The sequence below is a fragment of the Sapajus apella genome, unplaced genomic scaffold, assembly GCF_009761245.1.
Source record: "Sapajus apella isolate SASKATOON/1434 unplaced genomic scaffold, GSC_monkey_1.0 scaffold36, whole genome shotgun sequence".
Lineage (NCBI taxonomy): Eukaryota > Metazoa > Chordata > Mammalia > Primates > Cebidae > Sapajus > Sapajus apella.
This window is the reverse complement of record NW_022436976.1, coordinates 2,359,550-2,384,989: the sequence shown is the minus strand read 5'-3', so window position 1 is coordinate 2,384,989 and position 25,440 is coordinate 2,359,550. Positions and strand designations below refer to the sequence as shown.

At 41.0% G+C, this 25,440-nt stretch overlaps 1 protein-coding gene across 4 annotated transcripts in view; it reads right to left on the bottom strand.

The window, feature by feature from the left end:
* Positions 1-7,790: 7,790 nt before the first annotated feature.
* The window catches only part of LOC116563762 (uricase), a 106,947-nt gene continuing 89,297 nt past the window's right edge, over positions 7,791-25,440 (bottom strand). For all 4 annotated transcript variants that reach the window (XM_032296431.1, XM_032296432.1, XM_032296433.1 and 1 more), the window contains 4 exons: positions 15,245-15,431; positions 13,164-13,287; positions 11,053-11,136; positions 7,791-8,940 (listed from right to left, as the gene is read on the bottom strand). In XM_032296431.1, coding sequence (XP_032152322.1) covers positions 8,866-8,940; positions 11,053-11,136; positions 13,164-13,287; positions 15,245-15,431 — 470 coding nt within the window. In that variant the 3' untranslated portion in view covers positions 7,791-8,865. The remainder of the gene's footprint in view (positions 8,941-11,052; positions 11,137-13,163; positions 13,288-15,244; positions 15,432-25,440) is intronic.

Genomic DNA, 25,440 nt, shown 5'->3' with positions numbered 1-25,440 from the left:
GTCTGTAGGTTATTCATCAGCCTTCTATGTGGTGTGAATACAGAATGCAAAGTAAGTTAACATTGGCCTAATCCACACATAGTTAAAAAGGAAAACTGTGCAGCTATGCATCCATAGTGGCAGACGCAGGAATCCTGGACTCGGGGTCAGAAGACCTGGGTTTTGTTCCCAGATCTGCTATTGATATATCTGCAATATCTTGTACAAGTCTTAACCTCTCTTGCTTCAGTTGCCACTAAAATAAACATGTCCAATTAGAGGTTTATTTCAGCACTCAATTTCTATGATTTTCTAAAAATGCAGTGATCTGAGTTATATGTGTCATTGGCCCCCTCCACCATTCAATTAAAACTCACAGCACTGTCACATTCTACAACGTCATTTCCCTTTCATAAATGTTCTAAAGTTGTGGTTGATTATGTTCTCTCTGTGCAGTGAGCTGGGAACAGCTGTTTTATCTTCAGAATTGTCAAGTTGGCTGATTGCATACCCCTATAGCTTTAAGTTTAAATCACTCTCACTGTGTTCCCTAGTAGAAGTATCCCCCTAGGAATAGGCCCTCTACACAATCAGAGCTTAGAGTTGATGGGGTAGGGGAAGCACAAATTTCCATGGTAGATCACAAGGAATGATAGCAAGTGGGACTATTTCTATTTCTACATCTTGGTTACCAGATCCACGTTATACCTATTGTGGACATAACGCAATATAAGAGCTAAGTATTTAGGGGATGCACCTGCATCCTGGAGGACAGCAGCCCAACATCACAGAGTATTATCTCCAAGCTGACATCACAGTTGTGCCTTTAAGAGATTATTCCATCACTCTCCTAGGCCAGCAGCTTTGGGATAGTACAGTATGTTATAGGATTATATGATCAGTTACAGCTTGTCACATTTCTTTTAAAGAGGGTCTCTTTGTTCCTAGGTCTGAGTGATGGTATGTGGAATTCTGTAAGCCCTTGGTTAGTGGTGCTGACTGAGACCCTGTGGGCGGGCAGGAAAGGCAAAGTCACCCAAAATATGTGTCCGTTTTAGTCAAGATTAATCACTGGCCTTTTCAAAATAAAAGGGGTCCAATATATTTAACTTGCTGCCAAGTAGGTGCCATATCAAGGTCTCACTCAATATTGGTCTCTATTGCTGGAAGTTTGGATATGTGTTAGCAACAGTTATTATTAGTAATGGAAAGCCAGATCCCAGGCTTTTCCTGCCACCATGGCTATTCTTGAGTTCCTTGTGCCAACACTGGGACTGCCAATGACAAAGTGTGACCGACATCCACTGGCAAAGCCATTGTCTGCCTGATTGTTTAGTGTCTTGTCCATGGCTGATGCTCTTCGGTGGACATTAAGATGCAAAGCAAAAATCTTTACATTTCATGTCCACCCGCACAGGCCCATTTACAAGCTTCTTTCCTCTCACCAATCTCCTAATCTTTCTCGTTCCAAGTGTCTAACCAACCAACCAAGCCAATTGCCACTGCCCACAAGTTTGTATATGTTATTACCTGGAAACACATTACACACAAAGTCGATGACTGGTGTATTTCCTAACACTGTATTCCTTGGGAAGATTTTCTTTCAACACTGTCATAAGAACCACCCTCTCCCTAATGGCCATAGTGTAAGAGGTGCTGAAGAAACAGCAGTGGATAACATGGGGATCTGGGTTACTGGCTCATGTGCCTTTCTTGTGCCCTTTAGCCCTACTTCTACCTGCTCCTGGATCTGTCATTTCCATCTTGCAATAGATTGCTGCTGGGCCTGCCAGACCTTAATAGATGGTGGGTTTGATACAAACCAGCTCAGGATGAGCGTCTCTGGCCCCAAAGTCTGTTGATGTTCCATGGTCAGACTTTAGTTTTTACTGAAACCCAGTTAGTAACACATCAGGAGCTATTTTCCAAATGGTGAATGATTCTCTGCTACAGATAGCATAGCCTAGCTCCAGAACCCTGGGAGTTTATGATGGAATTTTCCCATTGGGTCTTGGCATAAGCCCCTGTGAGACTGTAAAACATATATTTGGTTTTCACCCAATTTCCTGGCATACAACTTCTCAAATCCTTAGAATCTCTAAAGTGATGTCTTTTTGTATGCTAATAACTGACTGATGGAAAGTAGTCCCTAGCGTAAGGTAGGGGCTGGTCACTGGAAAGACCAAGGCTTAATTAGAGGGTGGGGACTTTTGTCCCACTCTCAACCACTGGGAAAGAGAAAGGGACAGAAGATTAAGTTGATTACCAATGGCCAATGATGTAATCAATCAACCCTGTATAATGAAGCCTTCATAAAAACTCAAAAGGGCATGTTTCAAAAAGCTTTCAAATAGCTGAACTCATGGAGGTTCTTAGAGGATGGTACACCCAGCAGGGGAAGCATGGAAGCTCCATGACCCTTCCCCCATACCTAACCATATGCATCTTTTCATCTGTATCCTCTGTAATATCCTTTATAATAGATTGGTGAATGTAAGTAGGTGTTTCCCTGAGTTTCAGGAACTGTTCTAGCAAATTAATCTAACCCAAGGAGGGGAGTGTGGGATCCCTGATTTATAGCCAGTTGGTCTATAGCACAGGTATAACAACCTGGAGCTTGAGATTGATGTCTGAAGGCTGCATGAAGTGGGGCAATGGGTGGCAGTCTTGGGCATTGACTCCTTAACCTGTGGGATCTGATGCTATATCTAAGCAGATAGAGTAAGAACAGAACTGAATTAGAGGACACCTAAAGGGTGCCTGCTGCAGAATTGATTGCTTGCTTGTTGGTGGAGAGAAATTCCCAAACATTTGGTCACAGAAGTGTTCTATGTTGGTTGTTACTGCTGACTGAGAGAATAAATACTTGCAAGAGTGTTTTAATCCACTCACAGCCCCACACAGCATCTTCCCAAATCAGAGACATCTCTAATTGCATAGAATTTGCTGATTCACATGGTTCAAGCAGAAGGAATATTTGTACCCAGTCTGGACCTACTGCAGTGCTTTTTACTTTGGTGGGCCCCATGCAAAGCTGGAAGCCTTCCTTGCCACCCAGTAAATGTGTTGGAGCAGTATTACCATGTGTGGAATATGAGTCTTCCAAAACCAAAGAGAATACAAGGCACCGTGCTTTCTTCTTAGTGGTAGAAAGCTTGAGACGCAATAATGTGTCCTTTATTTTGGAGGGGATGTCCTATAATACCCTAGACCCTGGATCAGCAAACTTTTCCTACAAAGGGTCAAAGGGCAAATATTTTAGGCTTCGTGGACCAAATAGGCTTTGTTTCAACTGCTAACTCTGCCATTATAACATAAAAACAACCACAGACAATATATAAGCAAATAAGCATGGCTGTGTTCCAATAAAACTTTATTTACAAAAACAAGTAGTGGGACAGATTTCACCAATCCCTGTCCTAGACCACCAGACTGTTAGAAATATCACTAATGTGGTGGGGCTTTGATCGGCTTATCTACCATTATTCAGAGTATAAGTGTCACTTCTTGGTCATCCAGTCCAATTAATATGATGGGTTTAATGGACAAATGTGATGTCCTGTGGAATGTCCTGATAGTCCTGGTCCCACATACAAAGGCTAGAAAATTTAATGTCATCCTGGGGCAAGACCATAAATGTACACAACTGTCCATTCATGTGAGTGGAAACTGCTTCTCTTCTTGCTTCTTGATTTGAAAATTGGATGAGTTTCATCCAGCACCCATGTATAATCTTCCAGCTTTTACACACATTGGCTGTGCCTTTGCGACTCTTTTGGCCTGTGGTCTCCTTCCTTCCTTAGCAAGCCCATCATGTTTCTGGCTGGTGTACAGTGTGACTTACTCTATTTATAGATCTGGTGGTCAGGAGGTGGGGATAGATCCCAAGGGGGCATATGTTTCCTTGTAGACAGAAGCCCGCATTGTCTTCAAGCAGGAGGGGCACGGCTAGCTTTTAACGGGGAGAAACAGGCCAGTACTACAGGCCCAGAAAATTCAGGGAAAGCTGAGGATGCAAGATTTCAAGTGCATCAGTCAGGACCCTGACCTTTGTGTGACAGAGCTATTAAGGGTGGAGAATTCAATTTTCCTTGGAGCTCTGCTATTCTTATAATTAAGACCTGGATCTGAGCTTAGGCTTTTTCTGCTATCTAGATGTATACTGTCTACACGTGTTGCCAAGGAGGCCCTCTTGCATTCATGCTCTACTTTATATTAATCATCCTCCACTTTTCATTGCCTTTCTTAATGTATTAATGGTCCCCAGTGACACCCATCCAAATTCCAAAGTGCTTATAATAACCATTTCCCTCACACCTCTCAAGCATTTGAGATTTTTGCCCCTGCCAGTGTATTCCTTTCTCCAGTATCTTATCCCAATTCACCTCTGCAGACAGTTTAACAATTGCATGGTTGCAGCATTCCAAAGGCTCATTGCCAGTGAGCCAGTGGGTGATCCAGCTCCAAAATCCCATTTTAGAGTCTCCTTCCTGGAACCACTCCTGGTATCACAGTCAGCTTCCCCATGAAAAATACAGGAAGGCTCTGAGATTGTCATGCAGGAGGCACCACAGCATCTTTAACAAGAGCTTTATCCCCCATTTTGTGGCCACAGAGAAAACATTATCATATATTGAGGAAAGCAGGGTGAAGGGTGGAACGAGCCTGAGGCCTGATGCCATCACAGAATTGGCAATTCCATCCTGTGATAGCATATTTCTTAAGCTTCTTAAGCAAGCACAATGTACTTTCTGTTTAAGACGTTCTTAGGTATTCAGTTACTTGCTGCCAAAGGCATTCTAGCTCATGCATGATCTCAGTTAATGCTTGGTTACCCTGTGCACTGTGAGGTAGGTGTTATTATTATTCCCAGTTCATAAACAAGATAGCTTAAGCTTAGAGAGTACTTGTTCAAGGTCACACAGCTAGAAATTGCTGAGGCCCAGTCTAAACCTTAGCACTATGTGCATCCCAAGTCCATGCTCTTCAACCTTTTAGAAGCATCTGTGTGACAATCGATCAAACTGAGAGGGGGATGGTCTACCTCCCAGATCTGAAGGCGACAGTGGCTTATGTATAGCTAAGATCCACATACACCAGAAGAGCTACCCTTAAGAAGCTCACTGACACCTTACTTGGTGTATTGGGGTGAATACACCAAGTATTGGTGTATTCCAATGGGTTGGATACACCAAGTATTGGCCCTCAAAACAGAAGTCCATGTCTTCATTGTCAGAACCTGCAAATTTGACCTTATATGGAACAAAGATCTTTGCAGATGTCATTAAGGATCTTGAGATGAAGAGATCACCCTGGGTTATCCAGGTGGGCCCTAAATCCAGTGACAAGTGTCCTTATAAGAGTCATTCAGGGAAGACCTGACAGACAGAAGGAGGAGGAGGCAGTGTGGCCGTGACAGCAGAGACTAGAGTGATGCAGCTGTCAGTCAAGGAACCCCTGAAGGCATGAGGAGCTGGATGAGGGAAAACAGAATCTCCCCTGGAGGCAGCATGACACTGCCCACACCTTGACTTTGGACTCTGGACTGCAGAACTATGAGGGAATAAATCTCTATTGTTTTGCACCACCAAGTTCATGGTAATTTGTTATGGCAGCCTCAGGAAACGAATACACCTGGGATCCTTGTCTTTTTTTCTGGCTAGTTTTTTTTTTTTTTTCTTATGTAAAGAGAGTAGTATACCTTCTAAGTTTGGTTGAATATATTCCTCGTATGGCAAATTTCTGTTGGAATCCTTTATATTTTAAAGATAATGTGTGAACTACTTCCTTAGCAGAGGTGGAGGCACCTGTAGAGACATGAATGAGTATTTTTCTGGGAAGAAGGTCCAGAGACATTATATTCTCAACAGGGTCTTGATAAGCTCCAAAAAATTAAGAATTTCTGAGAGGGAGCCTGGGAAAATGGAAGAATGAGAGGTAGCTGAGCTGTAAGAGAAACGAGTGCTAAGACTGAAAAATACAGAGATGAAGTTTCAAGTATGTAGAAGCCAGAAGGGTCCTGTATGTATGGTTAGAAGGCTTCAAGTCTCTCTCTTTGGGGAGATGCTTTGGCTTCCTCATGAGTGCAGGCAGGAAAGCAGAAGTTGTAAAGGTCTAGCAAAGGTGACTGCAAAGGGCCAACTCCACGCAGCTCAGAGTCTAGAGGAGAGGAAATGCTCTTTCTGGACAAAGTATAAGGAGGTTACGAAAAAGTTCAAATTTCTCTAGTTAAAATCTGCAGGTGATTGAAGACGGTAAATTCTGTTTCAATGACAAATCAGTAAAATGCTGTCTCAACAGACCTATTATGTTTCTATATTGGGGTAGAAAAAAGAGAAGATAACATTGGTTTCTAAAAATAAGGAATGGCATGAACTTAAGTCTGACTCTAAAAAGGAAAAGGAAAACGAATGAGATATATTTTCTGAGTCTGTCACTATGAAAATTATGAGATGAAATTTAAAGAATATGGAACAAATCTTAGGCAGAATCTTGGCTGCCAAAACCACAAGCCCCACATGACAGCCTGCTCCATTGAATGCCATGGAAACTGCCTCCCCGGCAGCACGTGGGCTTGGAACCACCTGCACGATTCCTCCATGAAAACACTTGAGATAGGGTTGTGGTAAGCAGAGAGAGAGAGAGGAGAGAGAAAGAGAGAGAGAGACAGAGAGAGAGAGAGGTGGGGGGAGAGGGGGGAGAGTGTTGTAAGGGCAGCTCTGCTTCACAGAAAACTGGAACTGAACCCCTGGAGCCTTCCTAGCAAAATCATGAAGTGTTTTTTAAAACAAATTACCTCACAGGTGTTTACAGTTCAGGTCTGCCTGCCTGTCTGCCAAACTGAAAGGAACAGGTGAAACCCAAACCTGGTTTTCAGCACCATCATTCACAATTCTAACAGGGAAACATCCTTCACAACACAGGAACTTGCTCCTTGAAAATTTCAAATGCTACAGGCTTTCCTGCCACATACCTGGGATATAACATCCAATAGCTCATTTGCAATCTATTGCAGTAAATGTGCTAAGAGCTCAGGAGAAGCAAAATGCACATATGTATAAATGGGCCACAATTCTGTCTAAGGACGCCGCTCTAACAGGGTTTCTGTGAAGCAAAGCCAGTGTTCCTAAAACTTAGAAGAATATGAGAACATCAAGTAAGAAAGGTCTAATTAAGTTGGGGGTTTTGTTTTGTTTTGTTTTTTGTTTTTGAAAAGTCCTCTTGGAACAGAATTAACAAATTCGCAGAGGAATAAAATGTACCAGTCATTTGGCCAGGTAAGTTACATGATGCAGAAGCACATTTTGTGACATGAGTATTCAGTATAGCACAACACTTTCCTCATCAAATTATTTCATTTTTCTTATCCCACGTTAATTTCGAAGCAGGCACTCGCTTGTGAATGGCCTCCAGCATCTTCTAGGGTTTGCAGCTCTCAACACCTCCCATCTCTTGCCTGACCCAGAGGCCAATGATGGCTTTTCTATGTGGGCCTAATAACAAATGAAAAGGCAGCGCATTTATTACATTCAACAAACATGTATATATAAATATCTATGCGTCAGGCCAAATACTACCATAGCACTTGACAAGCATTAACCCATTTAATCCTCAAAAGACCTGTGAGGTAGGTTCTCTTTTCACCTCCATTTTACAGATGAAGCAACTTGTCTTAGACTTACTGAGAGGTGGAGCCAGGATTTAAATGAGTTTGTGCAATTAACCACTATACAATGCAACCTTAAGTAGTGGTATTATAAACGTGAATAAAGCTGTATTAACAAATAATACTAAGGGCTCATATGTACGCATTTCTTAAAAATGGAGATTTTATTTTATTTTTTTAAATAAAGATTTTTTTAATGGAAAAGGTGATCTAGAATGTTCATGTGGACAGGTTTTCATCATGGGTTTCTAAAGTTATAATTCGTGAAGCTTTATTATATGTACACAATGGTAGTGTTAGTTGATATAATCAGCCCTCAAATCTGTATGCATCTTTAAATCATCAACTATGTTTGTTTCTCTGATTGTAAAAGAAATAATTGTTCATATTTGGAAGATTCAGAAAGGTACGTAAAAAACATTCATAATCCCATCGACCAGAAATCGTCATTGCTGATATTTTCACTTCTATACTCTCTAGTCTTCTTTCTATGTGTACATCTACCCATCTGTATATTGGCTTAACATTTATTAAATGTGACATTTTGTGCACATAATGGATGCATTATTCAAAGAAAAACAATTTATACTCTTTTTCAGTATGCTTATATGTACTAAATATTATCTAAGGATTGAAAAAGTTTAAAATCAATACATTAAGATCACAGAAGTACTATCAGAGTGGAAATAAACCATCAGTGATATGCTAGAGCATTCTTAAAATCCGAATACTCAGTCAAATGAAGTAACAATGGTGATATTTTTCAATATAATTTTATTTCCTTTTCTGCATTACTTAGGAGCATCAGTAGGATGAAAACAATATTTGTTTTTTAAAGCTGTGCACAAATTAATTGATGTGACACACCCATTAATTCATGATTATCTTCTTAATGAATTGATTCTAAAGCTGCTCGAAGCTAGGAAGGCATAAGTCAACCAAAAAGAAATACTGATGTATAACTGTTATGATACTGCTCAGCATTTTAAAAGTAAACTATAGCCATAAAGCATGTTACAATTACTAATAAGGTAATCCACAGAATGCCTTGCTGAGCTAGATGTAGAAGAAATAAATTGCTTCGTATTGGAGGAAAGTGAACACTATAAATCAATATACTAGTGTGAAATTTTGCATGGCTACATGCTATAATCTCCAGCATCACAAATGACGTAAGGAATTCCTCAGCTGAGAGTGGACTCCTATTGGTGGCCACAATGTCACAGTCTTGAAGACAACTTCCTCTTGACTGTACCAGTAATTTTGCCATATGGATTGTCTAATGGCAGCAAGACCTGTAGAAAAACCATATGGTAACTTAAGAGACATTAAAATAGTTCTTTCCTCCTTTCTAAGAATCAGTTATTAAAACAACAAAAACAACAACTTGCTAAACAGGAAAATGTATATGTCCTCCAGTAAAATTACTTCAAGCATGGTAATGCCTTATTATTCTGGCAATAGTTGAGAGATGAGTCAATTTTCTAGAAAATTAAAAAGGTTTTGAAAAATGTTACTCATCGAGATAGAAATATTTCTAAAATGCATTCCACATCTCTGCTTTTTAAATGCAGTGTATTGAACACAATTGACCTTTTCTTGGTGACTCACTTTGGCCATGAGTCATTAGCCAGTGCTGTAGGATCACCATGCCCTCAGAAGTGTCTGAGGTCTGCAAGGCTGTTCACTCAATTCTAAATGGCTCCAGACAGCCGTGCTTTTAGAGTTCTTCCACCTTCCCACCCTGTCATTTGTCACGTCTCTGCTGGTTCCAATATGTCCAACTTCCTGTTTCTCATGCTCTATGTTCACTTTGTACACACCTGCTGGGTGAGAGTCCCAGAGTGGCCCCAGCCATTCTCAAAGTACAGACACAAGGACAGCTCGTTCAGCCACTCAGGTGCCTTTTTATGCAGAGCCCTGATCCAAAGGAACTCAGGCCTTCCTGCCTTCAAGTCCCCAGCTGGGCTCCATGAGGGAGCTGTGAGTCTGACTTCCTAGGGAAGAACCCTGTGGCCGCGGCCTCCCAGCACGCTGGGATTAGTGCAGACCTGAGGTGTGAGGGGGCCTCAGGAGACCTCCTCTCTCTGCCTGGGGTCCTGAGCTAAGCACTACTCCAGCCATGGCACCTAACCCTTTTTTCTAGTTAGGGTCCGTTCGTTTTGCCTATCATGGACTTAGCGAGGATTACTTTCAGGTCCCTTTTCTGCCCTTTAGAAGGCTCTAAAAAGCCTTTCTGTTCTAATTAGTGACATTCTAGTAGCCATATCCTTCCCTTCCTCTAAAGTAAATAGTGCTACCTCTCCTTATGGCTGGATGAACAGCATGTGGGACCAAGGTTGCTCTCCTAAGCAACTCAGAACTCTAGATCACCTATGCTGGGTACCTAAGCATGACTTTTGTTTTCAGATGTGGCTCCCCAGCCTCCACCTGCAGGTGATGGTGCTCAAAGCCTGCCAGAGGCCACCCATATTACTTGCAAAACAGAAAGGAGGTACCTGGCCTGAAGAATTGTGAGGCTCCTAGGGTACCAGGTGCAGAATGTGGGACCTTCTGAAGACCCATTCATTAGCCTTTATCCACCAAAGGATATGAGTCTATGGGAGCAGAGCCATGCTATAGATAGCTCCTTGCCTATCTTGGTCCCCAACACATACTGAAAGAAGATATTCAAAATAATGTTTTCTAGATTATAGAAGTGTGTGGGAAGCTGAAGCAAACTGAGAAATCTTATCATTTTGAATGTAGTCCAAGAAGGAAGAATGATTCTGATCTCCCAAGAACTGACCATACCAGGCCACCAGCAAGGACTTCAGGCTGTCTAGTCAGACACGATGAGTGGTTTAACCTCCTGCCATGGCTTAAAAAAAGTTAGGAGAAATGTTTTTTCCAAGACAAACTGTTCTTTTCAAAAAATTAATTTCCTCATTTTACCTTCTGTAATTGCAATTAGAAACAAAAATACTCTTTCATCTTTTCCTGTGTATATTTCATGCCACTGAATTGACCACTTAATCAAAAGGTAGGAATGATGGAAGAAAGTAAAAATAGAATCTTCTTTTTCTCCTCATTGCCTCATGATGGAAGAATAATGACGTTGTGAGGCACTTTTCCGAGAAGCAGATCTCAGAGCCGTTTCCTTGGGCACACACTGTTCCTTCTCTGTCTTTTCCTCTCTACAGCTTCCAATATTATGTAAGCATTCATCCACTTCAAGGGCACTCCAACCTCAGGCATTGAAAGTCCCAGAATTGAAGAGGGTTCTAATCACTGGCAACTATAAATATTCCCCAAAGCAACAGTTGCTAAGAGTTTTATTCAGTGACATTATCATCCCAGGTTTGTAAAAGGGAGGCAGAAGTGGGTGGGTCAGATATGTGCTTTAAATATATTTGAAGTTCTCTTACCTCTTCCTTGTTGATCAGACCCATTTTGGACATGTCTATGCTGAAGTAGTGAATGTTCGGCAGGCTGATCTCCATATCTTCTATCTGGAATCCACAGTGGTATGCATCACATTAGGAGCTGCAAGCCTCCATCTCTGTTGCTCCAGCCACCCTCGCCCTCCCCTACCCTTGTGTCCATTACTCAGGTTCGCTCTCTGATTTGGAGACACCCTCTGATGTCCCTCCACTGCCTGACACTGTTCTCTCCTGCTAGTTCTGTGATTAGATGGTGGGCTCACCCTTCTCCCCCTCAGTGTACGAAATGTGTTTCTCTGAAAAGAAAGGGCTCCTCGAGTCAGAAATCTGGGAGACCTCTTTGACATCCAGCTGGCCTCCAGTTACTAGCCAGTCAACTTTCTAAATTCCTCCTCATTCCACTCCCTCCTTTCCAGGCCAGCACCTAACGTTTATAGGCCTTGCAGTAATAATTGGAGATCCACATACCAAATGTATAAAGATTTTAAAGTTACATAAATCAAGCTAAATTTTTTTAAGTGAAATATGTTTTACTCTTCTAACTTGACAAATATACCCTTCATAACAACCTGGAAAGCCAGGTATTAATTTAAAATTCTCTGACTCGTTGGAGTACCATGCCAGAGCATGGCAGCATGGGAAGAGCCAGACCCTTGCCTATACCCATCCCACCTTCTCTCTTGGACTCACACAGGTAGACACTCCAGCTTGCATGTCGAGCACCACCCATACCTCCTGCAAACATCTGCTTCTTTGCCTACTCTCAGGCCTAAACGTGAACACCAATAGCATGATCCGCCCTCTGGAAGACAGACCTCAAGAAGTGATTTGTCCAGGTTCCAGAAGTAGTCTCAGAGCTATTTGGACCGGAAATTCTGGAGAATGCATGGGCCTCTGCAGGGTATGTTGCTGTGGCCCCACTGACTCTTCACCCAGTGGAGGGAGGCCTAGCCAGAGGAAGGTCTGAGGAGGGCCTCTAAAGTGCTGAGCCATGGCCGGAGTCTCACTTGCCCAGGTCTAAGGGTGGTACTCCTCCTTTCCAGCCCCACCACGGCCCAGATTCTCCTTGCAAGATTCTGAAATAGATCCCAACATGTCTCCTTGCCTGTAGTCCATCAACCTTTTAATTTATCACATTTCCGTCAGAGTGATTTTTCTAGAATCCAAATCTGGCACAAAACATCCTGTTTAAACTCCTCAGTGGCTCCCAGAAGGCTTCAGGATAAGGTACAGACTCTATAAATAAGCCTGCAAAGGCCCTCTTGACTGGCTGCTGTGGTTCCTGCCTCTTCTCTAGGTACATGGAAAGACTATAATTCATTCAAATATATTCATTCACATGTGATATACCCAACAGTAAAGGACTGTATCATGCCATCTCTTGTCTCCATACCTCTCCTGCTGCCTCACCCTTGAGAGTAAACCCAGATAACCTCTAGACTCAAATCAAACACCCTTCCCTCTAGAAAACCTGGCTGCACTCATCTCCCATACCTGAGTTAGGTGCTTTGCTCTGTACTTTCACAATACTCTTTTCTCTATTGTATTGTTAGTTTACCTATTTTGTTTGTTCACTGAACAATGAGCTCTTTGAAGGTAGTGACTATGTCTAATTTATCTTTGTATCCTTTGTGTGCTGCCAGAGACATAATCACCATTCAATAAACGGATGAATGAATGGGTGGGGAAGTGGGTGGATGGACAGATGGATAGATGGGTGGATGGATGGATGAAATCTTTCTACATCTATCTTTCATTCTCTGGTTCTCCTGAAACACAGAACCTTTGTATAATTACCCCTCTCCCTCAAGGCATTCAAGTTTCCTCAATATGAGGCTTAAATCAGTGGCAGGTTGAAGGGACTCAAAGAATTTTCAACAAAACTCAAGGACTACAACAGTGGCCTGTGTTTTGAGGTTAGACAGATTTTTCCATTTTGTGCTCTCTTCTCACTTGCTATAACAAGCTTTTGAACAACAACAGATGTCATATTTCATGTGTCTTCCACTTTCTTATTTTAACTCTCAATTCTTTCTCAGAGCTGACAGAAGACACACATTCTCCCAATCCTCAGAATGGCAACTGACACAACATACCTCAGGAACTCGACTCAGGGAGAGCACCTGGATATCATAGAGGGTCTTCTGAACAGAGGGCGAGTACTCGCCTTTGTCATAGGGTCCAGCAAATTTCTCTAGGACAAGGTCCCGAATGGTGTCCCTATAACACAGAGAAGGTCACTGAGGATCCTGAAACGGTGGAATTTTAGGAATGTGTTAGAAAGCAAAGAAACAGTGACCTATCTGTCCCCAGAAAACAATTTTATTGATGTTTTTAGAAGAGATTAGTATCTTATAATGCCAAAAACAAAACACCTCACTTCCCATTCCCCTACACACACACACACACACACACACACATACACACCCCATTCAACAAACATACTGAGCATCACTAGACTGTCTTCATAGTTTGGCACTAGGGCCCAATGGGCACCTCAGGGTAAATTTCCCGTCATGTTTGAAGAACCTTTGAAGAGGACTCCAAGTATTCTCACCATCTTGCTCTGCTTGGCTAGTTCGTTGAATAGTTACATTTAGGAGTTTACTCTGTGCCAGACTCTGTGTTTTTAGGTTAGACAGATTTTTATGTGCTAAGCATTTTATGTGATGATGTCATTGAATTCTCTCAATATAGCTGAAGTAGGTACTATTATTATCCCCAATTAGAGATGAAGAATTTGAGCTTAAAAGTTACATGATCTGCTCTAAGTCTCTCTTTTTAGTAGGAGGCCCAGCCTACAGTACTATCCTGCCTCTGGCATGTTTAATTTCATGCTCTTTTCAACATAAATACATCAGGCTGCTGCTCATGGAGAGTACTTGAAATAAAAAGGAAAGAGGACTGAGGTGACATTCTCGTCATGCATTTAAAAACCTATCACATAATAAAAGAAGCAGAGAAAAACTACACCAGTGGGAGGGAGTGCTGCGGGAGTGGGTGGTGGGGGAAGGGTATGCATGCAGATTCTAGCTTATGGTAGGGTAGAAATTGCTAACAGAGCTTTAGCAAAGGAACGAGATACTTAATCAAAAGGCAAGTTCTAAAAGTTCAGAGGCCTAATTACTCCATTAGGTTATTATAATAATAATCATACCTTTATGTTGTGAGTTGTCAGAATCAAAATGGAGTCACTTGTGTCAGACTCCAATGGAATAAATAAAGCCAGGAAGCTGAGGGAGGGCTCTCACACACACATGGCTATAAGAACAATTGCAAAGACTCTCTGAAGGGCTCTTAGGTATATATGCTTGTAACAAGAATTTTGCCAAGGACTTTTCAAACTGCGGCTTGCAACGTGAGTCACAAAGACAGCTAGCAGGATGTACAAGAACACTTGCCTGACACAGTCTCCACTAATGAGCTGGCGTTAACTACTGCGATAGCCACTGTAACCAGTGTTCTCTTTGTCTCAAAACAAATAACGTACACTTTTTCCTTTTGCTTTTAAAAGCTTCCCCTTCCCTCAACCTCTTAGGATATACCTATGGTTCCTGTAGCCCACAAATTTGCAGATTCCCTGTGTGTTCCTAGATAAAATTATCTTTGGAGAATTTATCTCAGTTTGTTATTTCAGTTGACAGTATTTTTAAAGCATTTACAACTTATAAAATGCTTTTATGAACATCATGTCATTTTTAGTTTAGCCTATATTGACCAATTATCCCAGCTTGCCTGGAACCAAGAGGTTTCTTAGATGTGGGACTTTCAGTATTAAAATCAGGAAAGTCCCTGACAAATGGGAACAAGTTGGTAGTAAGGCCAGATATTCTTTTCATCTGATGCAGTGTTTCTTCAAGTGTGGTCCCCAGTCTAGTGGCATCTGCATCCCCTGGGAGTTTGTAACAAATGCACATTCTTGGGCCCCACCTCAGTCCTACAGAATCAGAATCTCTGGGGGTGGGCCCAGCAAGCTTCATTTTCTGATTCTGTGTGATTCTGATGCACATGCCTGTTTGAGAACCACCAATATAATAAACTGAATAAACAGAAGAGATTTCTGAATAGTGGGAGGGGAGGTTGAGTTGAATGGCCTCTAAGTTTCCCTTTCAGATCTAAGACTCTATGAAGTCTGTGCCCCGGGACAAGGGCAGACACTACTTGCACACGTTCATACCAGGTAGCCTCGAAGTCCACATCCCTGCACTGGTGGTAGCGCCACTTGCAGTATACTTGTGTGGCAAAGCATCGGTCCTTCACCTCAGGGAGGGTGGTGAACTGGTCCTTGATGAAACCTTCAAATCCAGACTGGGTTGTTTTCAAGACCTTGAGGTCTTTGATTCCAGAATGAATAACTGGGGGTCCTGTTTCAAGTAGAAGGTCAGGAGTGGATTAGGTCATAAACAAAACAGTGCCTTGTTGCTGATGCTTAGCATAGAGGATCCTGGTGATTAAAACGTGACACATTCTGTACAAAAACTACAACACCGCCATGATTTCGGTCATCCTATTTCCTCTGAAGTCCAAGTGAGGAGGATGGTGTCCCTTTCTTTCCATCTGGATTCCATGACTCCCTGCCCAGTCTGGCCCTAGAAAAAGTAAAGGTCTAAGAATAACCTCCATACTGTATCGAAGGCCACAGAAATGAATACCTTTCTCTCAAGCACATGCGGGAGTGTCTTCTCAGCCAACTCACCTTATGTATTTTGAACTTCATCTCCTTCAACGGGTGATCATCCTGCAATGTGTTAATAAACTCCTTAAGAGCCATACCTCTACCTGCCACTGTGACTCCTTTACTGGGGGTAGTCCTGATGCTGATCATCTACAGTAGCTGAAGATCCCCATCTCCACTAGGCCCTGATGGCATCCTAGTTCCTTTATGGTTATCAGCTCAGCAAAACCAGGCAACTTCATAAATGGGTAGCAGCGTGGGCCTGCCTGAGCCTAAATAAGACTGTGAAGATGAAGCTGGTGACTCACAAGGGATAGATCTGCCTAGTTGATATGTAGAAAGGCTTTTGTTTTTTCTGCTGAAGGAGATGGGACAAAGTTGGTTCATGGGTACCTAGGGGAGAGAGGGGAGTTGAAAACAATGGAAGGGATGATATGACTCTCCTTCTGTCTCTGCTGCCCCTTTATAAGGTAATGGGGGAGGTGGAAGGGTGACAGGCATCATCTAAAACAGAACAGCATTAACATTACCATGACCTTATTTCTCTGAATAGGCTGCAAGGACTGGGGACATTCAGGGAGCACTTGGCAAACCCTAATAGCAAAGTGCCATGGCATGATTATTAAGGTCACCTCTTTTCAGTCTCTTCATTAGCTCTGACCAATATCTATCCTTCTTGGTCTGTTTAGTCTAAAAATCAAGGGTTAGAGGTATCACCACACACAGTCTTAGTTGAAGAACAAGAATATAATTCATGATCTTCAATTAAAATCCAATGAAGTTCTTAAAAATCCAATGGTTTATATCACCTATGTGGTTTCTATTGCTACAGTTAACTTGGGAGCTGTGGAATTTCAAAAGCAGGTAAATAAAGTTTATATTTCTGTATTTTCTATACTTTAGTATACACCTACCAGAGAGAACAATAGCCAGTGGTTAGAGGTAGATCTACTGATTAAATATGTCCTGATTAAAGAAGATACTCTGTGCAGAGCATTCCAGAATAATACAGCAAAAACAGGAAATTATTCTTGTTCAACTTTCTGAAGCACTTATTGGAAGCTATAGCTGAAGAAGGAGCAAGAGAAAGATACCAGCAATGCCTTACTGCCTTCAGTTGGCTGGGTTTATCAGATTCTAAATGTATAAAGTCATGATCCCACAAAATCGGCATTGCTACATGCAGTGAGTATAAGCCTCAAACCCAGAACTACAGAAGCAATCAATAAGTATCTGTTGAATGAATGAATCAGTTTAACCAAATTGATTCATGTCAAGGAATAAGTATCTCACAACTTAGTATCTTTCTTTTCTAGACAGCTCAGCCCCATCAATCTTTACCATTTCCCTTCCTGGTCCCCTCCAACTCACACACAGTGTGGCAGGGGGTGAAAGGAAGGGTGTTAATCTTGGCTAAGAACCTCCTGTATGTAGACATACCTTTGGTTGCTGCAGTTTTCAGTATTAATCTTACTTAGTCCTCGAAACTCTATAAAGCAGATATTTTAATGCAGGTGGACTTTTGCCCATAGTCACATGGCTAGAAACTGTCAGAGGTGGAATTTAAACTCAGCACCACATTATGAGATCTCATGCTTTTCTTCCTGCTTTTTGGATCACTTACCATCTATGCAATATTTCTCCCTTCCTTTGACCCTTTCCCCATTAGTGTTCTATAAGCGGCCTTTCCAGGAGACAAGGTTACACCTCCTATCCACAGTGTGCTTTAAGGACCTCAGAGCCCAAGGCCTGAAAAATACCATCTCCATAGGTTTGAAATGGAGACTGAATAATCACATTTAGAGTTGGCTTCTGTGTATCTAAAAAACTTTGTATTCCTTAAAATTTCCTATTGAAAGCCAAAAATACATCCCTTAAAGGAGTGATTCCCTAAGACTTCATAACGTACTATGATAAACTACTTCCCATGGTAAGCCTTTCTAGAAAAAAAATCCTATAGAAACAGAACATGGGTTTGCAATCAGGAGTAGGGCTAAAATGAGTAGTAGAAACCCTTGTAGGAGAATTAAAAGAAGGTGAAAAATAACCAAAGGCAAACTTTACCTACGTTGTTTTCTTCTTATTCATTGGGCCTTGACTGCTGGCATCCATGTAAGCGAATCAAACTTTGGCTCCTTCAATGGTGTTAATCATAAAAGGATTCCTGGATGTAATGTTGCTTAGTGGTTGAATCTACAGCTTTGGGACTCAGATTCCTGGAACTCAAATCCCAGTGCTCTCCCTGCATCCTCAACCCCCATTTTTATAAGCTCTATGCTCCTGAGGGAATAATTTAACCTCTCTCTACCTTGATTTTGTCATCTGTAAAATGGAGACAATAATCATATCTATTTCCTAGAGTTGCCGCATGTCTAAGAGAATGCACATAAAGGACTTAGTAGAATGGCTGACCTACAGGAAATGCTCTACAAACATGATGATGATGATTTTGCCATAATTGACTTTTGTATTAACTTCAACTACTTGTAAATATTTCCCATGTTTCACAAAGTCTCACCGGGTTCTGAAAACTACTTCTAATGTGCCATCCTATCTATCTCCAGCCCTGGAATTTACTGACCTTACGGGAGTGTCAGTCCTTACTAGGCCACTGTGAACTGATCTGCTTTCTCACTGGAATTTAAAATGGAGAAAGCAGTTGCATTTTTTAAATGTGTTTTGGCATCACTTTCACACAGAGTAAAATGTCTCATGTTCCCCAAGACAATTAACTATTGCCACAGTTTTGGCAGAACACAAACCATCTACTTTGGTGCTCTCATCATTCTATAAAACAACAACAACAACAACAAAAACTATTCTCTCTGAATGTTAAAAGAATTTTTCCCTGGCACACATTAGACATGCTGGATGAAATCAGAGAGCTTATTTTATCTTCTCTGTTGGCAGTGCCCCAGCTTTCTGAACATTGGTAAGAACCTGAGGCTTTCAAAATCACGGGCCCATCAACTAAAAATATGATGCCTCACACACCGTAAAAAAGATTCCCATTTAGACTAACAAGAAGTAATTCAAAAAGACCATCCTTTTCTAGGTTACGCCCCATGAAATCACTTAATCAGCTTTTTTGTTTTTTTCTGCCATGGTTATGGAGTAATGCAAAAGAAAGATTTTTCACATTTCACTTTGTTAGAACATAATCTTTTCTAGCTTTTAGTGTCCTCCTACACACTTAGCAAATTGTGGCTTATCTCTCAGAGACGCATACATCCTACCCTTAAGCTATCTAAGGGAAAGTAACTCACTGCAAATTAATAGAAAATAAGCCCAATTCCTTACCTACGCATCAGGTGTCACAAGGCACAAAGCTTTATTGAGCCAAGAAAAAGATCAGATCTTGTCATAAGAAGATAATTGCTTCCACATTTAACACCTCCAAAAAGGACACAAATAGCTGAAAAGGGGATATTTTAAAACCATATTAAATCATTCTAGTAGAAAATCTCGAACTTGTAAAGTGCCAGAAAAAGTAAAGATTAATTAAATATTTGCCTTGGAGAGTTTATTTAGCTCATGCAGGGAGAGTGAAAGCTCTCTCTGTGCAATTCTGGATGGAAAGAGACGACATCATCCAGATGGTGGAAAATTAATTGGGCTTTTGTACAACGAGGTGATGATCAGGAAGATTTTAAAAGACCGCAAGTCTGCCAGGACTTTTCTTACAGAGGAACCGAAAAGCACTTTAGTCTTAATATCGAAAGGACACAACACATGTTTTGGCAGTAGCCATCTCTGTCCTGGATCTTCCACTTCTTCCATCTTACTTCTTCTATCTGCCCATCTTGTCACCTCTTAAATCTGTTCTCCTCCAGGACCGATTTCATCAGCTGCTTTCCTTACAACTATCCCCCTACCCTTACTAGCCTTGTATAGGAATGTATTATACTAGCCTTCATGTCAATAGTTGTATAGGAAGTATTTTTCACTACCAGAAGACACAATCTAGTATTTGAGGTCTCTTCTCCATCTTCCATTCCTCTATTTAGCTACGCTTCAGCTGAATTTCATAATTAGTGTCAAGTGGGAAAAATCTGATGCTAAAAAACTGTGACTTATAATTCAAATAGTGCAGAGGTTTGGGGGTTGATTTAGTTCAAATTTGTGACTCCATCATACCAATGACTTCAAAGCTCCATTAAGCTTGTAGTTCCTCACTGATACATGACAGAAAGAGTTCCAAAGATTCAATTCCATACGATACCTAAACCAACAACCTGCATCATACACGTAGGGCCTAGTTCTTTTCTCAGGGCTTGAGAAGTCACAGACATAACACCAGCCCTCATTCCTTTGGGTGAACAAATTTCTTTCTCTCTTCCAGATTCTTCCATGAAATCAGCAGGCTTTGAAACAACTAAAATACAGCCTAGTGATGTAGCTGTAAAAGATCCACTAAGAAGAAACCATGTAATGGGAGGAATTCCCAGGGTTTAAAGTGGTGTTTGAGGTTCAGTAGGAGTTCTAGAAACGTTTGTTCAGTTGCTACGTAAGAATGAATATAGTCCATCGGGAGAAACCCAGTCACACCTCCAGCTGGGAAGAGTCCTTTTGGAGGTGGCATGACTGAACGCGTGATTATGCACATGTGTTTGAAGGGGCAGAAGTCTTAACATTCTAGCAAGTCCCCCAGCAAAGGCACTACTCAGGTGTTCCTTTTCCAACAACAGCCTTCACCATGTGAATTTGAGTGGTGTGTGTGTGTAATATAATAACTATTTTCTTTAGTTAAGCCTATACAAGGCATTTCTCATGACAATGATTATAACATTTTCTCACATTATAATGCCTACGGTTTCAGCTCTTGGATAATAAGCAAATAAAGAATTAAGCTTTGCTACCAAAAGAGCATACATTCCTACTCTCCAAAGAGGGACACAGTAGAAATGTTATCTTCACATACACAAATCTGAAAGATACTCACACCCATATATATGTGCACACACATCCTATATACACTTAAGGCAACAGATGTCTCTTCCCCTATCCCAATCCCTGCCAGCCCTGCATGAAATCAGAGGGAGAGTGGGGGGCTGGATTCTAGATGAGTCAAGCTGGAGCTTCTGGGAACACTGCCACAATGATCTCAGTACCCTGAAGCTTTGTAGTTTTCTGCAGAAAGAAAAAGTTTTAACCTGATTATGGTGGCTGGTTTTTCTACTAAGCCGCAGCCAGGTGATTAGAATTTAAGCTGATAGCAACTCCTGGTCATTCCTGGAAAGAACAGGATATAAAGAGAAGTCCATTTTCCTTTTGTGATCAGCAGAGCCCTATACTTGGCCATTTCTCTTCCATCGCCATGGCTCTGCTGAAAGTATTCTGGGAAGTTACCAATGATGCCTATTTGCTGACTATGTAGTTTCTCATCAGTCCTCTCATAACCACAACTTCTTAACTCTCCTATGGCAGGGGCCAAATCTACTTGCTCTTCCTCCTGGCACTCAGCTAGATGACATTTTGCAGTATCCTTTGCAGTGAAGTGTGGCTATGTGACTGAGCTTTCTCCAGTAGAAATGATCCATGCTGTTTCCAGGCCAGGAGCTTATGCTTCAGGGGCTTTGCCCCTCCTTTTGCTCCTCCAAGCTCTTTCCTTGGTTGTCTGGTATGGAGATCTACTCTCAAGGTGACACCAAAAAGTAAGGATTAAAAATGTAAAACCATCAATCTGGGTTCCTGAAGAACTTCATGGAACACAGCATCCTCCTGACCCCTACAGCCCCACACGAAGACACTGAACTGGACTTTTACAAAAAGAAGTAAACTTCTAGTGCTGAGCCACTGCATTTGGGTCTATTTGTTATGCATCTTGGTACGTCAGTAACTCAGAAATCCCTAATTTCTTAAAATGTCTTTTCTTCTGTTTCCATGACACTATCATCCATCGTCTTCCTTCTATCTCTCTAAATGTTCTTCTGTCTCACTTTTTAAACTGCCCAACCCTTACAATGGGGAATTTTCCCCAGGCCATCTTCTCTTTCAAACTCTTCTCACCTGGTATGTTTTTTCTGGAATGGTTTCCTTCTTCCCTATGGCTTAACCTACCACCAATCTGCTGATGGGCCCCAAATCTATCTCCATTACTTATTCCCACATTCACCAGGTTCCCACCTGAAAACTTCGCTGTGTGTAATCTCTTTAGTCAGTTACCCAGTCCTCCCACTTTAGGACCAACTTTAACTCCTCTTTCTTTCCAGTCTTTCATCCCTACTCAACCACTAAGACCTATTGATTACCCTTCAAAAATGTCTCACATAATGCTTCCCACAACCTCTCAGTCTCTCCATCTCTATTTCTACTACCTTAGTTTAGACCCAATCACTTCATCTTTGCAAGAAGTCTCCAAATGTTTCACTATTGCCTGTTTCTCTAGCCTGTCGCCATATCTTGGTCAGAATTTCTAAACAAAAACATGTACCTACTAATCTGACCATGAGAGACCTTCTCTGGTTCTCTGTTGTCATTCTAAACAATAATTATAGCTATTATTTAAGGAGAGCTTCCTATGTGCCAAGTACTATGCTAAATGTTTTAATAAAATAAATTTAGCATTTATCTCCTTTGTTCTCTGGACAATTGTTTTTTATTTGTTTGTTTTTTGTACTTTAGGTTCTGGGGTACATGTGCAGATCATGCAGGATCGTTGCATAGGTACATATATGGCAATGTGGTTTGCTGCCTCCATCCCCCAATCACCTATACCTGGCATTTCTCCACATGTTATCCCTCCCCAACCTCCCCACCCCCCGGTCTCACCCCAGGCCCCCCAACAGACCCCAGTGTGTGATGCTCCCCTCCCTGTGTCCATGTGTTCTCATTGTTGAACTCCCACTGATGAGCGAGAACATGTGGTGTTTGATTTTCTGTTCTTGTGTCAGTTTGCTGAGAATAATGGTTTCCAGATTCACCCATGCCCCTAAAAAGGACTTGAACTCATTGTTTTTTATGGCTGCATAGTATTCCATGGTGTATATGTGCCACATTTTCCTTGTCCAGTCTATCATCGATGGGTATTTGGGTTGGTTCCAGGTCTTTGCTATTGTAAACAGTGCCGCAATGAACATATGTATGCATGTGTCTTTATAATAGAACGATTTATAATCCTTTTTCTGGACAATTGTTGAAGTGGGCACTGGTATCCTCATTTTAGAAATTAAAACCCACCAATGTAGTATAAGTAACCTCGTTCTCAATCACAAAGTTATTAGTGGAGCTCAAATTCAAATATGATTCATTCTGACCTCAAGGCCTCTTGCTTAACACTGTGCAAAACTGCCTCCATCTTACACTAAACTTGTGTATAGCACATGAGGCCCTTCAGATTCCAGCCCAAACCACTAACTTCTTTATTTTCACCTCCACTTCTTACATTCTAGAAATCAGACCCACTGAACTTGTTACTGTCCCTCAAATGCTTTGCCGTTTCCACAGTTAAATAAATTACTTCCCCAGCATAGTCTTCAGCATGAGGCAAGTGCTCAAAGTATTTCACTTCCCCTCTTCTACTCCTCATGAATCGTTCTCATATGTATCCCGTTCCTTCTGCCTATAATTCCCTTTCCATCTTCAATACCCAGCATATTCTGAAACAGTTTTCAAAAGTCAGTTGGAATAGTTTTCCTCCACTGTCAAGCCTTCCAGACAGATTGCTCTGGAAAGAGTTTCTTGCACCTCTCGGTTCCCATAGCAGGCCTTTAATTCCTTCATCGTAGTCTTTAGCCTCTCATATTGCAATCAATCTGTCTCCTATTATTCATCTACTGTAAACTCACTAGGGTCAGGGAACACTTTATTCCTGTCTTTATCTATGGCCCTTTACATACATAACAGGTCCTCGAAGTCTAATTGTTGAATGAATAGTATATGAATGAATGACATAAGCACTTTTCATAAATGCTCATTGTTAATTAGGTCTCTTGAGACCTAATCCTAGCTGCTGTTATTATTTTACATAATTGAAAAATGTGCTAAGCATCCCAAAAGTCACCAAAAATCAGTTTCGAGCTGTGCTGATCAATACAGTAGGCACTAAGCCATATGTGGCAATTGAGCACTTGAATTATGGCTAGTATAACTTGAAATGAGCTATAAATATACAGAATTTTAAAGACAATTTTGTAAAAAGAATGTAAAATATTTCATTAGTAATTTTTATACTTATTACGTACTGAAATATTTTTGATGTGTTAGTTTAAATAAAATATATTATTAAAATTAATTTCCCTAATTTCCTTTTGCTTTTCTAATGTGGTTATTTTTTAAAAAATTAAAATTACATATATGGCTTGCATTATATTTCAGTTGGACAGCACTGATTTTCAGTTTCTAATTTTATGAGGGATGTTAATGAGCTTGGGTAGGATAACATTGAGTCAGGAAACTCCTTTCTCTCTCCTCCAAAGCCACATTATCAAAGACAAGAGGGAAGGAAGAAAGGAATGAAGGAAGAAGGGAGGGAGGAAAAGAAGGGAGAGGGAAAGAAAGAAGGAACTAGAGAGACAGAAAGGAAGGAAGAAAGGGTTAAGGAAAAGAAGGAAGGAAAAAAAGAAGTTAGTTCCAATTTAACTTAACAAATAGCTCAGAAAGCTAATAGAGCGCATGACTACACACCTGGACGATAAAGATCATCTTTTCAATCAAAAACAACAACTATTTAGTCTCTTTCATATAACATTAATTTTATAACTGTTAATCAAACATCGAGAAGGCCCTAGATATGTCTAGACTTTAATTCAGACAGTGGAAAATTTAAAAATAGCTAATACACTAGAACTTTCTAAGGAGGGCATTAGCCAGAAGAACTCAGAATGAGAAGGGGCATTATACTTTATTAACTTTATAATGTCTGATATTTATTGGATGCCACTTCAAATTCGTACTAAAGAGAGCCAGAAAAGGATGGCAGGGAAGGGGAGGGAGAGGAGGGGAAGGAAAGAGGAGATAAAATAACAGCAAAGAAAAAAAAGGGAAGAGGAAAGGAGAAGAGGGAAGGAAAACAGGAGAAGTTAAGAGTCCACACTTACATTTTATAACAATCATTAAAGTGTATTTTCTACTGGGATAAAGACATAATTGCCAGCTTTGGCTCCATGGTTCTTAGAGGTCCTCTAGCCTAACTCTTAGCCAGTTATTGAACTCTGCTCTGACAAGCTCAACAAATCTCTGGAATACAAGCTGTGGAAATTTTAATATCTGCTAAGTTCAGTTATCAGTACTAATAACACCTATAATTATGTTTCAGAATTAATTTTGAATTTTTTTTTTTTTCTGAGACTGAGTCTTGCCCTATCACCCAGGCTGGAGTACAGTGGTGTGATCTCGGCTCACTGCAACCTCCGCCTCCCAGGTTCAAGTGATTCTCCTGCCTCAGCCTGTGGAGTAGCTGGGATTACAGGCACGTGGCACCACACCCAGCTAATTTTTTGTATCTTTAGTAGAGATGGGGTTTTACCATGCTGGCCAGGCTGGTCTTGAACTCCTGACTTCTTGATCCACCCACCTTGGCCTGCCAAAATGCTGAGATTATGGGCATAAGCCACCGAGCCTGGCCTAATTTTGAAATTTCTTAGCAAATAGGATTATATAACTATCATTACTATATATAACTATCATTGCTATCTTAAATTAGATGCATTTTATGGAAATTATAATATTAGTGGTTTTATTACACAAATAAAATTTCA